Genomic DNA, 22333 nt, shown 5'->3' on the forward strand with positions numbered 1-22333 from the left:
CATTTCATTTTTGGGAAACAGCAATTTTATATTCTGAAAAATACAATGGCAGATAATCTCCAGCTTCCAGTGGGGCGTGCACCTGCATTTACACTTAATTTTTTAAAAAAGTTTGTTTCTCAGAAGCTGCACTAAAGAAACCCCAAAGTGTCTGTTAAGCTTTGCCAAGTACAAAAATAGGCTTGGGAGTTTGGCATAAGAGATTTTAAAGAAAAGCCATATTCCTCCCTCTCTAGCATTCCCTTGAATAATGTTCTGCCATTAATTGAGTCACTTTGTATACAGACAATCCCATTGTGAGTCTGCCGGAGCAACTACAATATTGATATCATTCAGCTACTCATCAAAACAAGGTTATAGGTGGAGTGAAACCTTTGCCAAAAGTTGGTATTGACCTTTTAGTATTTATGCTGGTGCTATTTATATGTTGAGGATATCTTGCAGATTATTTTTTAAAAAAAACCACACACAACCTTTTTGTCCAATGAAGCTTACTTTTATCATTTTCCTCCTGTACCATCCAGACTTTCATTAAAAAAAAAAGATCAGCTGTTAACATCTTGCTAATGGCTTTTAACCTGTTATGAAAATGATTTTCCATGTTGTTATCACTTTAGTTGAAATTAAAATTTATAACTATATTTTAAAACTTTTTGCCACAGCGTTTTACCAACGAGGATCATTTGGCTGTCCATAAACATAAACATGAGATGACACTGAAATTTGGTCCAGCTCGTAATGACAGTGTCATTGTAGCTGGTTAGTATATGTTTCTATTAATCCATCTTTCTTTTGGAATGTGCACACATTTTGTGTATTTTCTGTATATGACTCGAAATCTCTAGGCTCATCAGAAGCAACATCAAAAGATTCCTTATGAAATGAATTTGTAAACTGTGTTGTCCTTTACTTTACTTTTATAAAATTAATCTTCTGGCTTTTACTATGAAATAATGAGCAGTCCAATTAAACTGAAATTCTATTTGTAAGGGTTGTCACAGCAAATCATACCTGGCAATTAGAGTAAGGCACTGATGATAGAAAACACTTACATGCACCATCCTAGTTAAATCAATGTCATATATTTGTAAATGGTTATTGGATAAATATTTATCGGTCATTTTGCTTCTCCGTATAAATTTAGCTATAGCATAAAATATTTTTTATCTCAAAAGCAGTTGGTAAAAGTATATACCCTCTGATCTTTTAATTTCTTTTGCAGTTCCTTCCTCTATGGTGATCTTTTCATCTCAACCCCCTCTTTAAAAAAATTTTGGCTGGATAGCAAATAAAGATAATGTTTTGTTAAACATAAAGAATGAAGAGGAGGGTCTGAAAACAACCCTTGCTTGACTCTAGGGAATTACATTTTAAGGATTAGCCTCTCAAAAGTGCATGCTAATAACATTTGCCCACTACTTTTTCCTGAAACGATGGTTCTTCACCAGAAGTAGTTACCAGTTTAGTAATGGGTTGCATCCAAAAGTGCCTTGCATGAGCAGAAGGACACTTGTACTCACACAAGGCTCTATATAAGTTTTGCCAATTCTCCCTTGTTACTAGAATTTTTCTTGCTCTTCTCTAGACCCAAGGCATTGATTTTTCATGAAAGCCAACACCTGATAGGCAGATACTGTGAATTGCAATAAAGTACAACATACACTTTTCTACTGTATTGGCTACAGTGGAGTTGTGTGTAGTATTGATCCTTTGCAGGCAATGTAAGTACTATATGAAAAGTATCAGGTCACTACTCTGTGAATAATAAGTGTCTTGATTTCTGTACACATCTTTAATCTTTAGATGTTAAATAAAGCACAAGCAATAGAATGCCATGATTTCCTCAGTATTTTTCCCCTTTATCTTTAAATTTCAGCCATTATGTAGTGATCACTATTATTCCTTTGTTAACCCCACAATGCAAGTTTATTGTGTGTTGGGATAGTATTTTATTGTCTATTAGTTAAACAATTATGGTTGAAATTAAAGTTCATTCTCATTAGAATGTTTTGCTCTGGTTGCAATCATCTTCTCGCTTGCTTTAGAATAAGTGCTGTTTGGATGAATGGAAATTATTCCTTGGCAAATGGGTGAAGAATTGCAGCCAATGTGCAATACTGTTTTGTTTTGTTTTTAAAGTTAAAGTAATCCTTATGCTTACCGTAATTTTTTTTTTTAGCTCCAGCTGTTTTATTCATAAACTAAAGATTAAGAGATAATTTTCAAGCTTAAATGCTACCGATTTAAATTGTTCCCCGATTTCTTCTGTATATTCAGGGAGGCAGGCACATCCCTACAGCTTTATGCCATTTTAAAACACCTTAATCTAGACTTTTCAATGCATTATCATACTCTCCCCCCCCCCCCCGGTTGTCCACAGGCAGCCTGATTAAGAACAGGAAAAACATACATTCAGCCACAGCAGCAACAAAAATTCAAGGAATATCTCTCTTTTAAAATATGTGATTTCTTGTTGACCAGTTTGTAAGGTTTCTAAGACTTTTGCAACCCAAACACACATAGAATTTGCATTGTTTTGCCTTCTGATTGTGTTGTGTATATTGGTGATACAGTACTGGTTTTAAAAGGAAAGATTTGGCAAAAAGGCAGCATTGTTTTTCATTGAAGGATACATTAATATGAAACCTTTAATTATACTGCACTCCTGGTCAGGATCAGTTGCAAATTTTAGAGTGCCTGAAACATAAAAATTGACATCAATTTGAAAATATGTATAAAAGCCAATATATAATTGGGAAAATCATATATATATATTTTTGAATTTTAGATCAGACTCCAACGCCAACTCGATTCCTGAAGAATTGTGAAGAAGTTGGTTTATTCAATGAGCTTGCAAGTCCTTTTGAAAATGAATTCAAAAAAGCTTCTGAAGATGATATTAAAAAAGTATGTTTATAAAGATGATCAGAGCTAAATCACTGTGTAGACTAGCAATTGTTTGGGTTCCCTTCACCACTAGGACTCTTGCACGGGTAGAAAAAGTGTCATTCTTGTTAATCCTTATATTTTAGAAATATATAGAAACCACACTTGGAGCAAGTATTCTGTGAAGTAACCTTTCTGTCAATCTGTCCTGACAAGTCAATCACATAAAAAAAACCACAACTCTATAATGTGAACAAGTGTCATGCGAATGCATGCTTCTCAATTGTGCCAGCTTTGCTCTTTTCCTGTTTATGACTTTCCCAGGTGGGAGGCAACAAACCACAGTACTGGAGTAGTATTGTGTGTGGACCAGCGCTCATGGTTTATTTCTACAAACACAGGCTCTAAACTAAGTACACCCCTTTACACATAATGCTAAGCCAATGTTTCCTCCCAGCTGGTGGAAGACAGGAGGAGGAAAGCAGGCACTATGGTTAAACTATGGTTTAACATGATGTGCAGACTAGACTGTACTCTCATAGCTGGGGTGCTAGGAATGATTCCAAATGACACCAAAATACTTACTGTCATTTATTGCTACTTTGCTTGAAAAAGGAAATAAAAGTATAAAAGTGTCCTAACTGGCATCTGCTTTGTGTTGTTTGCCAGGGATGAACTCCTCTTGCTTGTAACGTGAGTAATATTTTTTTAACGAGGGAAAGTGTGGCAGAATGTAATTTCCTTTCATTAGCTATTACTGCCAACACTGTCTAAAAAGAGATGACAATAATGCTGGCCAGGATATTAGCAACACTGTAAATTGCCTACTCTTTGAAGAGAGTCCTGCTCAGATTTTAAAATGCATCTACCTGATAATTCTTCTAGATGCCTCTAGATTTATCGCCTCTCGCAACACCAATTATACGAAATAAGATTGAAGAGCCTTCTGTTGTTGAGACAACTCACCAGGATAGTCCTTTACCTCATCCAGAGTCCACTACCAGTGACGAAAAGGTAGTAATTTCTCATGATTTAAAAGCGTGGTCTGTACCAGTAAGTTCAAGAAACTTAAGAGCTTCAAACATTTTTGCTCATCCTGTGTCCCCCTCTCCACCTGTGTTATTAATTACAGCACTTCAATAGTCTGAACACAAGAGAGTCCCAACTCATGCAGTTTACTAAAGCCTCTATGTCTGGTCATCTAAAGGGCAAAGTTTGTTGTTCTGAATTATTATTAAAGTACAGTATTATTGCGAACATTTCTAAAGCATACACAACTTGCTCCCAAGCAGTTGTCATGCAGTCTTCCCTGCCATGATCTCAAGGAGATTACAGTCTAGAGATCCACATGGAAAGTCAATGCCAGTATTGCACATTGATACAGCGACAGAGGCTGATGTGAATGCACCCATGTTAGGAGAGGCTAAATTGAGGAACTCCTGCACTTGGCAGCCACATCTACATAGATTTCCTTATTTATGAATTGCTTTCTATGAAGCAATTTCACAGTACAATAGAAACATGACATAAACAATTGCTTGCTGCATATAAAATAAAGCAGTTGCATATATAAAAAACAATATCAAATCCAATACAGATACAAGTGGATGTTTCTATTATCCATAGAGGAAAAACTGAATGGTAAAACTAATGTTAATAAATGGTTTCCTGTTTCCTGTAGGAAGTGTCACTGCAGCAGACTGCCCAGCCTACGTCCACAATTGTTCGTCCAGCTTCTCTACAGGTTCCTAATGTGTTGCTTGCAAGTTCTGACTCAAGTGTCATTATTCAGCAAGCCATACCTTCACCGACTTCCAGCACTGTCATAACCCAGGCTCCCTCCTCCAACAGGCCAATAGTGTAAGTTTTCTATATATTTACAACTAGTGAAATATCTGTATAAAGTGTGTTTGTGGTTCTTAAATATTATCTCCTCATTTATCCTAATCCTTTTTTAGATTGATCTTATTTAAAGATAAAATACCTCATAAGGTTTTAATGGCTAGAAGGGCTGTCATTTAAAAAACTAATTCCAAGTTTGATATATATATATATATATATATATATATATATATATATATATATATATATATATATATATGGAACAATATTGGGGACCTAGCAACACTCTTCATAATCTCTCTGGCTTGGATCTTGAGTTCCTGTGAGTTGATCTCTACTCATGAAAAGCTTCAACTGGAGGTGGGGATATGATTTTTGACAATATCTCTTTCTCCCTCTGAAACAGTATGGGAGATGATGCTTGGATTGCCAGGGGAAGGGTGACTAAATGAAAACCACCTGCCCCTTTCCTTCAGCAGAAGCTTCCGGTTCTTGGTCCAACGTAAGGCAAGTCTGGTTCCAAAATTTGGGCCAGATTCAACTAACCTGTTCCTCTAGCAGAAGCCAGTGCAAGGACTCCTGCTAGTGCAACAGGGATTCCCATGCGCCTCTTCCATATCCTCTCTCTGTAGTCAGGAGAGCCCCCAGAACATTGTTTGGGGGGCAGGGGAAGGAGGCAGTGATGGTTATGTCAGGCAAACAGAAATGCAGTCTCCTCTATCTATGGATCCCGCCTTTAAATAGGCATATCAATAATATACATACTGCCAAAGATGAATGAAACATGCAATGTACTTTGTCCCATAAGTGTTTTTCTTTTTCCATTTGTTTTCTTAGACCGGTGCCAGGTCCCTTCCCACTGCTGTTGCACCTTCCTAATGGACAAACCATGCCTGTCGCTATTCCTGCCGCGATCACAAATTCTAACGTGCATGTCCCAACGGCAGTTCCAGTAAGTATGTGTCTACTCGGCATACACACGTTCTCCCAGACTTTTGAAAAGTCCCAGTCCTCAAATGCTAATTCTTGGAAACAGCTGTGACTCTAGTACCACTTGATCCAGAAGATAATGAGTGGTAGAAGCCAGTCAGGAGGATGGCAGGTGGTCAGAGGTCCACAGCATGCTGACCGTTGGGGGACTGAAGCCAATCCCAGGCACGTTCCCAGGAGAGTAAACAATTGAGAGCATAGGAAACTGAACTTCACTGTTCCTGGGACTGCATGTCAAAGTGGATGTGGTTGAACTATAAAAGTGGATGTGGTGAGAACTGTGGTTCCCATGGCTACCTTCCAAAAATCTTTCCCCTCAGCTATTTTCAGTCGTTTTTAATCATTAATTATGCATTATTAAATTCAGGGTGTCACAAAAATTGTCATTGCAGAAAAAAGAGAAATAGGGGCGACCAAGAAATGTGGTATTACAGTAGGGAACCTGTGGAAGCATATTCTGTAGTTAAAAAAAAAACTTTTAAAAAACGTGTGTGTGTGTGTGTCTAGCAGGGCCTTGGGTGGCCACAGCAGAGGACTTGCAACAACAGTCAATATTATTTTTATATAATAATTTTTTAAAAATGATTTTTGATGGGGTCTTAAAGGCAAAAGGACCCCTGACCATTAGGTCCAGTCGTGATCGACTCTGGGGTTGCGGCGCTCATCTCGCTTTATTGGCCAAGGGAGCCGGCGTACAGCTTCCAGGTCATGTGACCAGCATGACTAAGCCGCTTCTGGCGAACCAGAGCAGCGCACGGAAACGCCGTTTACCTTCCCGCCGGAGCGGTACCTATTTATCTACTTGCACTTTGATGTGCTTTCGAACTGCTAGGTTGGCAGGAGCAGGGACCGAGCAACGGGAGCTCACCTAGATGAATAAGAGCCTTCTTAATTTGGCACCTGGATGGTAGTAGTGTTGGCTCCTGACAAATATCCACAGGGTATCCACAGTTGAGCCACCCCTGAGAAGACCCTCCTTGTGAACTACACACAATCTCAGACAATGGCCACAAAAAGTTGGCACTAAAACAGCTCAATGAGCAATCTTTTAGTGGAAAAGACAGGCACCCTAGCTGTTATAAAGTAGAATGTGCTTTTAGTTGTGTATTAATTCTTGATTATATTGAACAGCTTGTTAGACCTGTCACCATGGTGCCTAGTATCCCAGGAATTCCAGGACCTTCATCTCCTCAACCTGTGCAGTCAGAGGCAAAATTGGTAAGTTCTTCAATAAGATGAATTTAGGTATAATATAGAAAGTGAACCAGAAAATCCAATAATATGTTTGGTTTTTATTTATTTTGTTTTATATACAACCTAATTTTGTTTTACATACATATAGAAGAACTGTACTTTCAGTCCCAAAGAAATTAGCTTTGTGACTGTCTTTGTGTGTTGTGCAGTACTATTGCATTTTGGAAAGCAGGACATTGAGAAAAGACTACTTAATAACAACCACAGCAAGAGTAAATAATACCTAACAATTATACAGCAATTTTGTAATTTTCAAAGTATTTATAATTTGTTATCATGTAATGCCATCACAAATTCTACATTAGTGGAACTTTCTGTAGAGTGGGCCAATGTACGATTTACAAGTTAATAGTTCCGCTCCGCATTAATGCACTGAATGCACCATACAAGTGACTGAAAATTCCCTTTCTTAGCTTAGATACTGTTCAGCAGTTTGAATTTCCACCCATTGTAGAGAATCACTGAAAAGACCCCTATGGCCAGAAACAATGGCTGAGTTCAGACGTCATACTAATGTTACTAAACAATGGCAAGACATTAATGGATATTGCCTCCTCCTGACCTCCCTCCCCCAATCTTCCCACACAGTAGGAGGAGGAGCTCGGAAGCATTCGTGTTTTGCTTTTGCTTAACCAGGGCTTCTTACATTGTCCAGACTGATTTGAAACTAAACCTGGCACAGTACATGGTAATTTCAAAACATGACTTCTGAAGTTATAGTCACAGGATACAGCATGCTCAGTTAATCCAAACAAATGAAAGCTCCCAAATGTCTCCTCCCAGCTTTGTGCAAGGAGTGAGTGAGCCTGGAGCAGCTAGATTCACTCATGTCTTGTTGAACCAGGGATGGGCACCCTTTGACCTAATTTAGTGCAAATTTTTGCCTAATTTCATGGGGGGAGGAACAGATGGAATAATGAAAGAGTAGGGGATAGACCATGCAAGCAATCAGCCCTGTGGCAAGAGCAATCCATCTCTCCTCTGGCAGCCTGCTGAAAAGGGACAGCAGAAAAAGAAGGAGAAAAGAGAAAGGGGTTGCCCACAATTGGCCCTGCCTACTGTCCACATACATATAGGCTCTTAAGAAATGACCCTCAGTGGAATGTGGCCTTTAATAGAAAAACAGTTTGCCCACTCCACACTAAACCATATTTTAGTGTGGCACCCGAGTACAGCCATTGTTAGTGAATAGTAGAACGGTTGGGAGAATTCTGAAGACATTCAATGGTAATCGCAAATTTTTGGATTGCCTGGAAGTCTGCTACATTCTGATCTCCCTACTCTGCTTATCAAGTGAAAAGGAACCATGGGAAGTGGCAATTAAAATTACCTAATTTGTGGTATCAAACAGGGTTTTAAAAGATAACTCTTTAAATTATACAATTACAGAATCATATTTTTATCGCTTAAATCAATCATTGGCTTCCTTATGGTGCATAAATTAGTGCTTCCAATGAATTCTTTATTTAATTGCCTTTGTTTAGCATCTATACTAATAGCAAATTCATTCTCTCAAGTGCCTATCCTTATGTATCCAAAACGGCACCACCTACACGCAAAAAGGGGGTATTGGCATGTTCAGGGAAACCCTGAGGTTTTCAAAAGACCAAAAGATCTTTGGCAGGAGTCAAAATCTTAGAGAACCAAACAAAAAACCAGGACTGAGTATGCTCAGTGGATGCAAAATCCTAACTGTTTGGGAAGGAGGGGGGTGGCATTGGGATAGAAAATCAAAGACAGAGAGGAAAGAGAGAGACTACTTGTTCCGTTTATTGTAGAAATGCAGTAGCAAAAAAATGCATGCATTAACAGAGACTACTAAATCTACCTGGTAGCTAGAGAGAGGGTACCTCATTTTAAATTGGTTAATTCCCAACATGAAGCATTTTATATGACTGGTTATGTTGGAAAGGGACCTTGCATACCTGCTTTGCGTTCAACATTGCAGGGGTAACATGCACATGTTGTGGCCAGTTGGAACGTAGAAAACTGCCTAATATTGAATCCATCTAGTTCACTGTTGTCTTCACTGACCGGCATCAACTCCCTAGGGTTTCAGATGGACATTCCCAGTGCTACCTGGAGTTTCTGGGAATTAAACCTGGAACATCATGATTACACAGCAGATGCTCTACCACTGAGCTACGTTCCTTCTGCAATGAAATTAGAATGAAACTGCATCACTGTAGGTGTTTAAGATGAACGCTGCTGGTGTGTAGCAGATGAAATTCAGTGGTGACCTTTCACAAAGTCAAGGATACATAGTAATAAAGAATGTCATGGATATTTTTTGAAATCAGCATGGGCTGCTAATTTTATACTGCATAGAAATGAAAGTTTTGATAAGTACAATGTTGCACTGGTGGGCATGGCAGGACTTCCTTTCTCCTTCCTACAGCCCTCAGGTGGCCTCCAGAGCACATCTGGGTGACTGCAAGGGCTGTGGCAGGGAGGGAGGGAGGATGAGTAAATCTATTTTGTGCTAGTGAAAATTGGTTGTGTAAGTGGGATGCTGCATCTGGCTATCATTCTTAAATTCTCCCTGTTGCAGACCTAAAATGAAATAAGCTCTGCCCATGAATATGTACTCATGTATAGAAGTATTACATTATTGTTAAGCCAGTGTGTTATTGAAAGGATGATATATAAATACCCTTTGTTAAGAAAAGATAAAATTACAAGAGCAACTAAAGCATTATTAGGAAAATGTATTTTATGAGAAGTAGCCAAGAAATTGCCAGAGTTTGTATGTAATAACACACTGTTGTTTGGCGTTGTGTATAAGTGGCTCAGGCTCACAGACACCCTCTCATCTTTGCCCTCAAGAGCAGCAGGTTGAAAGTGTTCACTTTCACTTTAGGGAAACCGTCAATTCCTGTTACGTTCAATCTTGGGAGGCCCTGCCTTATTTTAACCGTGACTAATTAAAACAAACCAGGATAGCAAATGTCGTTTGATCCTGATTTGTTAACAAGTCATAGTTAGAATAAGCTAGTTTCTTGAGTTCAGACGAAAACAGGAAATTCATTTACTCAAAATATAAGTTTTCCAACTCTGCAAAGTATAACCTTTCAACTTCCCCATGTGAAAAGGGAGAAGTGGAAGAAATCCTCTATATCAGCGGTTCTCAACCTGTGGGTCCCCAGATGTTGTTGGACTACAACTCCCATCATCCCTGAGCTCTGGCCTTGCTAGCTAGGGGTGATGGGAGTTGTAGTTCAACAACATCTGGGGACCCACAGGTTGAGAACCGCTGCTCTATATTGTAGCAAACTTTGCTGGGCTCAATTCTGCTAACCTGGCTGCTAGCAGAAGCCTGTGCAATGACTTCCACTATTGCAGCGGGGCTCTCTCCCCCCCCACTGCCTCTTCCCCCCCACAATTGGCTGAAGGGGGATTGAGAGGACCCCTCAAACAGCACAGATTGTTCATTCAGGCAAGCAGAAATGTTTGCGCCATCAGAGTGGTTTCCTTAAGGCTACGTTACTCCCATTTTGTCTGAACCAGGATTTTAAAAGATATGTGAGAGGAATAGCAGTCATATTAGAACTTTGTTAACTCAGGACTGGTGTTGGTAGTTCAGCGTTATCTGACATGGAATTACTTGGAACACCTCTGTAGAATTTATGTGTCAGAAAAGAAAAACAATGTAGCAGCGTGCTGTGAACCTTTATATGTGCAACATGGCAAACGTTTTTGGTTATACAAATATAAAAGAAGGACATCTTGAGAAAGCACAGGAGAAATAGCTGTGTTTAAGTTTTAGCAGTCTCCTTAGTTGATAAAATTTGGTGAATATTTGCATTTCAACTGTTTCTTTCAGTGAGGTGATGGATATTTTTTAAAAAGTAGCCATCAAAACCTTGTTTCTTGGATGCAGAGAGAGCTGCAGGGCTTGGAGACAATCTGAGGAACTGTATCTGACTGGATTTATCCTGGAGAAGAAGACAAAAAAGCATGAGTACTGTTCTGATTCTTGTATAGGTTCAGTAAAAATGTAGGACTATCACCCTTTGAGTTTCAAATGCAAGTATATTAATCGTTCCTTATATACATATTAGAGCTATGAACCTAGGATTGCCATACTTCTGGGTTTTCCTAGACCCGTCCAGGAATCGGGCTCAGAAAATGGCGTTTGGGCGGATTTTTGCCGAATTGACAAAATGTCAGTGAAAACCTGGACGTATGGCAAGCAGAGCAATTTTTTAAAAACCAAGCTTTAAAAAGCCTTTAAAGAACCTAAAAAATTAATGGGGAGTGGGGGGAGATGTTCCCAAAAATGTCCGGATTTTCACTTTAGGGAATATGGCAACCCTTAATGAACCAGTTAGAATTTATTACCTCTTCAGCAATGTTAATAATTGCTTCAGTTCAGTTAAAAACTAAAGTTCTTGAGAAAAATTTAACACCGTTTGAGAAAGAGAGGTTTCACAAGGAGACAGGTTTAACATTGGTTAAGAAAGTAAAATACCTGGGGGTTAATATGACTGCTAAGAACTTAAACCTATTTAAAGATAATTATGAGAAATGTTGGTCAGAAGTGAAAAAGGAATAATTGCTTCAGTTCAGATGACACAATTAGAAAATGCTTCTGTTGATTAATGCATGGTTTGGGAATGTCTCAAAGGTTTAGAGGATCACTTGGGGGGTATCTCAAGTTTTAAAACCCACTCACATTTTAAAATCTCCATTTTTTCCCCACCAGTACTAATTTACTGATTATGGGATGCTTTCACTTCTAACATTACATATGACAGTACAAATATTTTTATTTCTTATCTCAGCATATTTTATACGTTAAATCCTAGTCAATGTCTGCATACATCATGACTGAAAATTCCTTTTTCCTTTCTCTCATCCTGAGAAATTTAGAAATGAGACCAGTAATTAATTTGTCTGATATGCCTATCCTGCATTTATCTAAAAGAATACCCTTCTACCCATTATATACCTTATAAATTACCTGCCCTGCCTGGAGTGTTTGTCTTGCATTTAAATCTGCTTTGTGCTCTCTAGTGGCATTTCATAGTGTTGCCAGCTTGGAATTACACAACTTACGTGGCAGATCATGCTGAAAAGTAGATTCTTCTATATTCCTAAGTTGTGAATGCATACATATACATACATACATATATATATATATATATATATATATATATATATATATACACACACACACACACACACACACACACACATACATTTATATATACACACACACACACACATACACACACACACTGATACTTCTGTGTCTTACTTTCCATACTTGTTAACGTGTACATAATTACCACTGTCTTACATTTAATCCAAAGACATATACATACATATATATACATATATATATATATATATATATATATATATATATATATATATATGTATGTATAGAATTAGTGATTCCAGTTGTAAATAGGAAAGGCCTTGTATACTGAAATAGGTGAATCTGCGGGGGGGGGGTAATCTGATTCCATTTAGTTAGGCTTTGGTTGACCAACTTTCAACAAAGGTTGAAATTGCAAATTATGTTTGTGTAACATAGATTTAACCCCCTTTTTCAATTTAAAAAATGCTCAGGGTGTCATACAGTATAACAGTGTTTCTCAAACTTGGGCCCCCAGCTGTTTTTTGGACTACAACTCCCGTCATCCCTGAGCACTAGTCCTGCCTGCTAGGGATGATGGGAGTTGTAGTCCAACAGCAGTTTGAGATCCGGGTTTGAGAAACACTGGTATAAAATAACAAGAAAATACAGAAAAATAATTTGTAAAACAGTTCCTACTGAAACATGTCAGGGATATTAACAAACGACTGCAAACATGCATGCACTGGCAAACAAGTTCAGTTGAAGCTGTAGGGGATTGAATCGCAATTTTAGTCAGTACGTACTAAGCACTTATGGGAAAATAACAGTATTTCAGTACCTACATACAACATATCAACGTTTAGAGCTCTGGTGATGCTTGACTTACCGTATATTTGAGGGTAGGGTGCCCTTAGCCAGCATATATACTGTTTGAACATAATATTATTAGAATTATAAAACTTAAAGCAGAAATTCATTAGATGATGATGCAGAGCTTCATTATTACCTCTAAAATGTCTGTGTTACGCTCCTTCCTGTGCATATCTTGAGAGACCGAGGGGGAAGGGGAAGATTGTCAGAAATCATCCATGAGCCGAGCTGCTGCTCGCAGAAGGTGCCTTGCCTCATTTTGAGTGAGCAGTCCCTGTTAACCCCCGCACTCGAGCCCACCCCATTTAGCAGGTTCCCCTAACCCTAAGGAGAGACGGTTTCAGACAGCTTGTGGAGCTGTAGGTTGGAGAAGGGGGCAAGAAAGTCATCTTCCACCAACTCCCTTCCATCACAGTTACTCTGGATCCAGCTTCTTCATTGCTCCTTTGTTGAATTTTCTATTGCAGCCTCCCTGGGACAAGTACCTGTTCCTTTGTACTCTGTAGATTGGAATGCATGCTAATGGCAGTACATAAATAATAGATACAAGTGTCTTCAAATGAGAGATTGAGGGTGAATTCATTTAATGGTCGTCTTTGATTTTGTTTCAGAAAGCATCTGAGATGTTATATTTGTAGCAAGTGCAGAGTTAACAAATCATTTCTATATAAAAACAAATAAGACCCTCTGAATTAGGATTGCCTTGCCTCTTTAAAAAATATATATTGTAAGTGATGCTCTCTGGAGTTTTATGCATACATTTTTTAAAAAAACAAACTGAGAAATACCTGAAGCATAGTGGGTAGCCAGTAGGTTTTCTGCAGGGGTTACTACTGAGAGTTGACAGAGGGCAGCCTGGCAAATGTTCAGAAACTCGCATTAACTTTGTTGAGCTCGGCATGGGACCTTGTGTTCGGCAGAATTCTCCTGACCTGCCTCTCTGCATGCCGAGCTAATCAGCAAACACCTAATGAGCCTGCTCTAAAGAAACAGACCCTCTCCCAGCCTACTTCATTTTCATAGATTCTCTGGGGGGAGGGGAGAGACAAGACTTCATAAGGACTGATGATGCTGCAAAGACCACAATAATGATAATTAACTTGCTGAATTTAGAAGATTATGCTGTTAATTAGTTGCAAAATAAAGATAAGTAATAGAGGAGCAGATGGTAAAATAACACCCAGGAGAAGGAGGGTTATTACTCTGATGAGGTTTTGTGGCAGATATGAAATATGGATCTGACTTTTTCATAAATTGTTTCTACAATATATCCTCTTGTTTCTGTGAACTCGTGATGGAGTGATCTATTCCTACCAATTCTGACAGATGTGATAGGGATTTATTTTGAAGGGTATACATATTTTTTATACTAAAAAAAAAATGCCTTTGCTGTTCAGGATTAGAATGTAGTCAGTGTTTCAGCAATATTGCAAATACAAATTGAATGACTATCAATGTACTTCATCATTTCTAATTATACTTTAAATATGTATTTTATTATATCACTAGAGAGAACATTAACAATCACTATCAACAGTATGGTGCAGTGAATAAAGAGCTCAATTCTACAGCTTAGTGGGTAGCCTTGAGCAAATTCTCTCTCAACCTTACCTATTTTGTCGGGTGGTTGGGGGTACATGTAAATTGCCCCAAGCTCCTTGGAGGAAGAACAGACTTCCAAATGGTGGTAATGAATCTACTTAACATGTTGAAATTATTGGGTCTATTATTGGAACATTTTGGTAAACTATGAAGGCTTTAAAATATTTGAGACTATTTAGGAACAAATATTCAAACTTGTTACACAGGGCTGTCCTGGAAAGCATGGCATCGTTTTGCACTCTTCCTATAGGTGTTGTGATTTCCCTTGTCCTGTGACTCACCTCTCCAACTTCATCACTCCTTTCTTCAGTGACTTGGTCCATTTTTTGTCCATTAATGCTATGGTGGGGGCAGGGAGTGGATGCCTAAATTGTTCAATTCCTTGGGGACTTGAGGCATCCCTTCTCAGAAGCGGTTGTTGCCCTGCCTCAGCAATTTGACTGGAGAGAATATCACCCTGAAGGCTGAGGGCCTGGTGCTGGCTGAGCCAAAATACTTCTGTGGCTTGTGAATGCTTCTGTGAATATATAGTGATATATTTTCCAGTTGAGGGGGGGCGGGGAGGTTGCTGGTTGAGTGAAGCAGCAGGTTCTGAGCCAGTTTTGCTTTGCTCCTTAAGCAAAATAGCTTGGGGAGGGGGACAGCTGTGGTCAAGCCATAAGCAAGTATGAGAATGGACGGGAAATGGACCTAAAGGCCATCAGCTGGATATTCCTTCCATAACCATATATACTATGTAGTTAGAAATACAACGTAATGTTTTTAGGGGGTTTTAAATAGTTTTTTTGCATTTATTAATTTATATTTTATTGTAAAAAAAAATCAAACATAGAGCAGTAAAATGATACACAAGAAAAGGAAAAAAAACAAAACACAGAACTGTGTAAAAGTGAAAAACATTATATGAATATGAAAAATACCCTAACCCATACATTCTTTTATAATTTTGATATTATCCTAATATGAATAGAAATATTAGTAGTCTATTACATTTTGTATAAATTCGTTCCAAATATTGTCATGTTTATCCAAGCAGAGTCTACGTCTGTAAGCAGTCCGCTCGTAGGTTGCAAGTGTTACCATATTATCAACCCACTGATTAAAGAACGTAATATTTTTAGTGATCATTTTTGGTTATTGAACTATGGAACAGATACCTATTTGTATCCTCTGGTCCCTTTGATGTCTTTGGTACTTGTATTTGGCCAAAAGCACTGGATCACTTTGGGTAGGGGGTGTACAACTCACATCACAATCTGAAGTACCCCTTCTTACTAGCTCAGAAACATACTGATACCTTAAGCATATAGTAGTATTTTTGCTAACCATTTTAACTCTGTGTTTCATACCCATCATCTTGTTCACCTTGTGGATCTATAACTTTCTGGAATTAGAAGAAGTGGTATTAGTCAGTTCTTTGTAAAAGGAAAAAGACAGGGGAGGCAAAATGAAGTACAGGCAACTGTTGTTTTAGGCGCGACTGATGTGTGTGCAGTTGCGCACATGTGCACAGCATTGAACCTGGAAGTGACCCGGAAACGTCTTAAAAGACATCACCGAAAGGGTGGGGCGGAGGCAGAACAGGTGCAGAATGGGGTGTTTCAGTTGAACACAATTTCACACAGGCGTGCAGTGACATTGAATGCAAATCCTGCGCAAATTGGGGGTTGCCTGTACAGTGGTACCTCGGTTTAATAACAGCCCTGTTTATGAACTATTTGGTATAAGAACTCCGCAAAACTGGAAGTAGTGTTCCGTTAGTGAACTTTACCTCGGTCTATGAAAGGAAGCCGAATGGTGGAAGGACACCGGCGGCAGGAGGCTTCATTAGGGAAAGCGCACAGTTTAAGAACGGTTTCGGTATAAGATCGGACTTCTGGAACGGATTAAGTTCGTAAACCGAGGTACCACTGTATATGCTTAGAATGAAAGCAGTTGGTTGTTTCCAGTGCTGTGCAAGTGGATGTGCACTTGCACAAGGGAAGTTTCCTCCCTTCTCATGGCAGCACCCTGCACCCTCCCAAAAGCCTCTCCTGGAATTTTGGGGGTCTTCATGAGAGGTATGGAATGGAGCTGCAGCAGGAGGAAGAGAATCTCCGAAAACTGGGCATGAGCAGCTTTCACAGGCATCTCTTAAGCTAGTGAACAGCTGAGTAAGTTGACCATTGCGGCCTGCAATCGTTCATCGTGGAAAAATTCATTTTTGTCTTTCAGAGATTGAAAGCTGCCTTAACCCAGCAGCACTCTCAGGTCACAAATGGAGATACTGCAAAGGGACAAACAAGTGGATTGGTTAGAACTCAGTCAGAGGAAGCTCGGCCACAGTCGCTGCAGCAGCCTGCTACATCTACTACTGAAACACCGGTAAGAAACCTTGCTTCTGGTGCTGTTTGCTACCAAGTAAACATCCCATGTTACCTCCTGACAGACTCTTAGCTTAATGTTATGTGCAAACCAGCAATCTTGGCTTACAACAAACAAGGCAGCTTCATAACCCATGGTTTGTAGTTGACTTGTTAGCGACTAACTATTCTTTGTTCCCCCCCACCAGGGACCCAGGTGACACTGTGGGTTAAACCACAGAGCCTAGGACTTGCCGATCAGAAGGTCGGCGGTTTGAATCCCCATGACGGGGTGAGCTCCCGTTGCTCGGTCCCTGCTCCTGCCAACCTAGCAGTTCGAAAGCACAAAGTGCAAGTAGATAAATAGGTACCGCTCCAGCGGGAAGGTAAACGGCGTTTCCGTGCGCTGCTCTGGTTCGCCAGAAGCGGCTTAGTCATGCTGGCCACATGACCCGGAAGCTGTCTGCAGACAAATGCCGGGTCCCTCGGCCAATAAAACGAGATGAGCGCCGCAACCCCAGAGTCGGTCACGACTAGAATGGTCAGGGGTCCCTTTACCTTTACCTTTATTCTTTGTTCAGGCTCACTGAGGCTCATTCACTAAACCATGGCTTAGCATTGCATATGAACCAGCCCTATATTGCAAGTGCTTGAACTCTTACACAAAATATTTTTTAATCCTAGAATTTCCTCTTTTTAAATACAAAAAAGAGAGAAACTCACTGAATTATATGGCTTACCTTAAAGTGAGGGTGGATAAATCATTTCATTCAGCTCCAGTCTGCCTCTATAATAGTATATTCTGTGTTGTATCCAGTGGTTGTGCAAGTATAAGATAGTTCACACAACCAATCTATCATTTCTCTTCCCCTCTGCATCCCTGAAAAACTTCTCCAGAGGGGGAGCCTAGTGAATATTGTGGATTTTTAATATATTTTTTACAGGGTTGCAGTGGGGTTGGGAGAATGGCTCAAATTTGGGTAGGGTAATCTTTCATGAATTGGAACTTTAGTGCTGTAGCATCCTATTGCCAAACTGTGTTTCGTATGTCTGCTATAGCCAACATGTCAACAGTGCCTTTTGGTTTTACTTTGAAACTATTTAAAATTAACGCTCAAGGTTGTATGTGTTCAATTTATATTCTGCACTAAATGAGACCATTATAGTCAATGCTGTGTGATATATTAGAGGAATGTGAATTTCTGTCAAAAGTCTAAGCTTGAACTAAAAGTTTTGTGGCAATGAACTCTGGCATTCCTTGCTTCTTTCAGGCTTCTCCAGCACAGCTTGCACCGCAAACGCCAAATACAGGGGGTCGACGGCGAAGGGCAGCAAATGAAGATCCTGATGAGAAAAGGCGGAAATTCCTAGAGCGGAATAGGGCGGCAGCATCAAGGTGTAGACAAAAAAGAAAAGTTTGGGTGCAGTCTTTGGAGAAGAAAGCTGAAGACTTGAGCTCGTTAAATGGTCAATTACAGGTACTTCCTTCTGCTTGTTTGCAATTTTAAAACAATAATCTGATAATAATGTAATACAATAATTAAGGGCAATAGGTGGAATTCAACGCTATGCCAGTACAGTGGTACCTCGGGTTACATACGCTTCAGGTTACATACGCTTCAGGTTACAGACTCCGCTAACCCAGAAATAGTGCTTCAGGTTAAGAACTTTGCTTCAGGATGAGAACAGAAATCGTGCAGCAGCAGCGCAACAGCAGCAGGAGGCCCCATTAGCTAAAGGGGTGCTTCAGGTTAAGAACAGTTTCAGGTTAAGAACAGACCTCCACAATGAATTAAGTTCTTAACCCGAGGTACCACTGTATGATTGTTCTACTTGCCAGAAAGGATGATCTCCTTTTGATTTTTGGGTAGGGGAGGAAAGGAATCTTTTGTTGGCTTCCACTATCAAAGTTGGTTAGTTGAATCCATTTAACAGGTCCAGCGCAAACAGTGTAATTTTAGGTTTGCCCAAATGATGTGTGATTGCCGGCACATGGCAGAGTAGGGGGGGACATCATAGGGTGGAGTGCTGGGAACTGAACCCCATCGCCCCATAATATTTCATCTTTCCCTCCCCATAAGTGTCTCTGGAGCTCCATTTCTTTTACCTTCTCCCCAAAAAGAGATGGGGAAAGGGTGCAAACTCTGAATATCTGGAACTTTCCCCAATGAGGTGCACATAGGGTGAGGTGAGGTTACAAGTGGCCATTGGGCATTGCATATAATGCAAACCTGCTTTGAGAGGCATGGTGGGCGTGAGCTGCTTGTACCCATTTCACAGTATAGATATGCTCCAGCAAAGTTTCCAGAGCCAGTCAGGTGTATCTACCCATGCATTATTTAAAAAAACCCGAAGACAACCGTAAGATTGAAGGTCAAAGATTTTCGCCTTCTTGGCTAATCCTTCACTTTACGTAATTTAAAATGTTTCTGTTTGTGACAGGAGAGGTATAATGGAATATGAAGTAGAAACAAATGAGAGAACAGTGTAACGTAAGTGCAGGAGGCCTGTGTGTATGATTGGCAAGGCTGGCAGTAGCTAATAAGAATATACACAAAAACATCTGGAGGGCACCAGATTGGGGGAGGCTGGCCTAGAATAAATGTTACCTCATCTATGTTTCCTTTGCATTAAAAGACAATGGACATTTCTGTATGGATTTTTCCTACTTAAACATATTTTTATAAGCATAGACTGGAACACACACACACGTGGCAGAGTCTCAAGGGTTAATCTCTTTCACGCAAAGCAGAGGTGTTTTTTATAGTCTGCCAGCAACAAAACTGGCAAAGGTGAAGAACAGAATGATTTGTAAAGAAAATTGAACGGCAAATAAATTATTTAAACTATTCATTATCTGAAAATATTAATCCTGTATTCCAGAATGATTCATCATTTGATAAAACAGGCACAGCTGGGTAGTAATAACCCATGATGGCTTAAGTTGAATATGTGTTTTGATACGTTTGGCCTTCCACAGCATGTTAGCTGTGAAAAAGTGCTGGTTCTCATTCTAGTTTTGTCAATTTTACAAAATAAACGAGCTGGGGAATACTGTTTGAATCATATGAATATGAAATATAAAAATATTACTGTATGGTGAGGCTCACTTTCAGAGTTTAGATAACGTGGGCTCAAGCTCTGGCTCTTCTTGCTGGACTTGTTGTTTTAGCTACAGCAGAAGAACCCCCAGCTTCTGCCTCAGCAAAATGAGGTCAGACGAATATTGATACTTGCATCGTTTGCATAGCGACATTTAAAAATATTGGGAGATCAATGGAACTATGTCCAGTATATTTTAAATTCCCCACTTCCTTAATGTATTCATCTTAAATACGTCACATTAGAATTCTCTATTCAATTATCTGTAATGGCAAAAAAAAAATTAGTCAATGCCACTAACTTCCCTTAAAATGTGATGCACAACGTTTTGATATCTATATCGGACTGCATATAGAAGCAAGAGATCAAAAGGAGTTGAATGTAATAGACCAAATGTAAAGCAACTTCCAATATTTTCTTTGAATGTACAAAACAAACAAGCTGCTTAGCCAAAACTGCTGCAGTTCACAGATAAACCATTGTGTTAATGTGCCTAGAAAGTGTGTGCTGTGTCTTGTATTTGTCTTTACGAAAGCTTGTAAATCTCAGTCTGAAATGTATGTAACTTGATCCTGGTAAAGTATATAACTTTTTTCTTCTTCTTTAGAGTGAAGTCACCCTGCTGAGAAATGAAGTGGCGCAGCTGAAACAGCTTCTTCTAGCTCATAAAGATTGCCCTGTAACAGCCATGCAGAAGAAGTCTGGCTATCATAGTGAGTAATGTTCCATTACCTATATAGCCTTAGGCTGTACCAGTGAAATACTGCCAAAGCAAACAGAGATAACATTACAACTGAGAAGTGATGTTCAAATACTTCACTTTAAATATAACAATTCCTACAAGGCTGTTGCAAGATAAATGCAATGATATATTGAATCTTCTTCTGGATTCTTACAATTTTTAAAAAAATATTCAGTTACAGCATGGTATGTATTAATATTTAGAGATTGTATGCAGTTTAATAGTATCCAATTACTTTTTTTTTAATAAAAAAATAAAATTAGTTATTTCACAGGTCATAGCAGTGAGATAGAATCTCTTTATGTTGTTTACCGGTCTTTCCACCAGAAATAAAATGAAATAAATGTTTACCATAATTTTATTCGGGGAAGGAAGAATGAGCTTTAATGCTTATGGTAAAAGTAAAATTGATAAAATGTTGGGAAAATGTTCTTAATGCTTTTACTTTTTCAGCATTTCAAAGGTTAATTGTGTGTTTCTTTCTTTTCTTTTTGGATATAATACCCAGCGCTAGAACCAGCTGCTGCTGTAGAATAAATGGCCAATTTTGTCCATTGTACACAAATTTGTAACAAATAACTGAGCTGGGAATGCATTAGGCAACATTCATAATATATAACCCACAGCTTTCATTTTTATGATTTAGTGATATTTCAGTATATTTGTAAATGTGAAGATTGTTTCTGCCATATGTAGCCACTTCATTTTAATTTGCCAGTGTCAGTAATTTAGGAGAATAAAAGAACATTTTGTATTGCATGCGAACAGTTCCTCAGGTGCTTGCGATAAAACTTAATGGCCACCATCTTTACTTGTAGTCATTGTAAGCAGTTTCATCAGAATGGGCAATATTTTTTAATTTAAGAGATTCCGGAGATTTAGCAACACTCTGTGGCTGTATATATTTAGAACTCTGATTTTGTCAGTTTTGAGCTTATAAATCTCGGTCCTTTTGATCTCCAGTCATTTGACAGGATGGAAAGTGGCATCTTGGAGCAAATTGAAACCGTGCAGAAATATGTTTTGAATTTATATTAACAATGATTGTTGCAGGGATGAGGCCATTATGGTTCCCATCTGACAAAACAACATTATTCCATATAGAAGCAGCTATAGGATTACATTATGCATGCATAGTTTGCTGAATGTGCTTAGGTGTCTTGAATGCTGATATTATGAAAGAGAACTATCTGGCTGTACATTTAGCTTGCAAGTTTAAAGTACTAACACAGAGAGAAAGTGCATACTCCAAAATTTGCACTATTGCAAACTCATTTGCAGTGTGTGTTGTCATTGTTGGCGGATATTGGATTATGGTCTGCAGGAATAACTATACATAATTGCTCATTGTAAATATGCAATAAGATGGATTGGACAGAATCAGATTTATAGTGCAGGGTTCACCAATAGAGCCCCGTCGCTGGAAGAAGCCCAGTGGAAGGACTTCCACTAGCTCATTGGGGCTTTCCCTCAAAATTGGCGGGGGGGGGGTGTCAGAAGAAAACCCATGTTGAGATGGAGGCAGGATTGTTCCATCTGGCATGCTGATATGGTTGCACAGATGGAACATTTGCTTGACCTTGAATTCCATTCTGTAGTCTGTATAGCCTAGCATAT

General features: G+C 39.1%; 1 protein-coding gene across 5 annotated transcripts in view; it reads left to right on the forward strand.

The window, feature by feature from the left end:
- Positions 1-22333, forward strand: part of ATF2 (activating transcription factor 2) — a 40214-nt gene that overhangs the window by 12949 nt on the left and 4932 nt on the right. For 3 of the 5 annotated variants that reach the window (XM_053410560.1, XM_053410579.1, XM_053410570.1), the window contains 9 exons: positions 663-759; positions 2789-2907; positions 3772-3900; positions 4568-4746; positions 5566-5680; positions 6850-6936; positions 16745-16894; positions 18144-18350; positions 20582-20687. In XM_053410560.1, coding sequence (XP_053266535.1) covers positions 663-759; positions 2789-2907; positions 3772-3900; positions 4568-4746; positions 5566-5680; positions 6850-6936; positions 16745-16894; positions 18144-18350; positions 20582-20687 — 1189 coding nt within the window. The remainder of the gene's footprint in view (positions 1-662; positions 760-2788; positions 2908-3771; positions 3901-4567; positions 4747-5565; positions 5681-6849; positions 6937-16744; positions 16895-18143; positions 18351-20581; positions 20688-22333) is intronic. The other 2 variants (XM_053410588.1, XM_053410590.1) reach the window with 1 other exon arrangement.

This window comes from Podarcis raffonei, chromosome 1 (genome assembly GCF_027172205.1).
Source record: "Podarcis raffonei isolate rPodRaf1 chromosome 1, rPodRaf1.pri, whole genome shotgun sequence".
Lineage (NCBI taxonomy): Eukaryota > Metazoa > Chordata > Lepidosauria > Squamata > Lacertidae > Podarcis > Podarcis raffonei.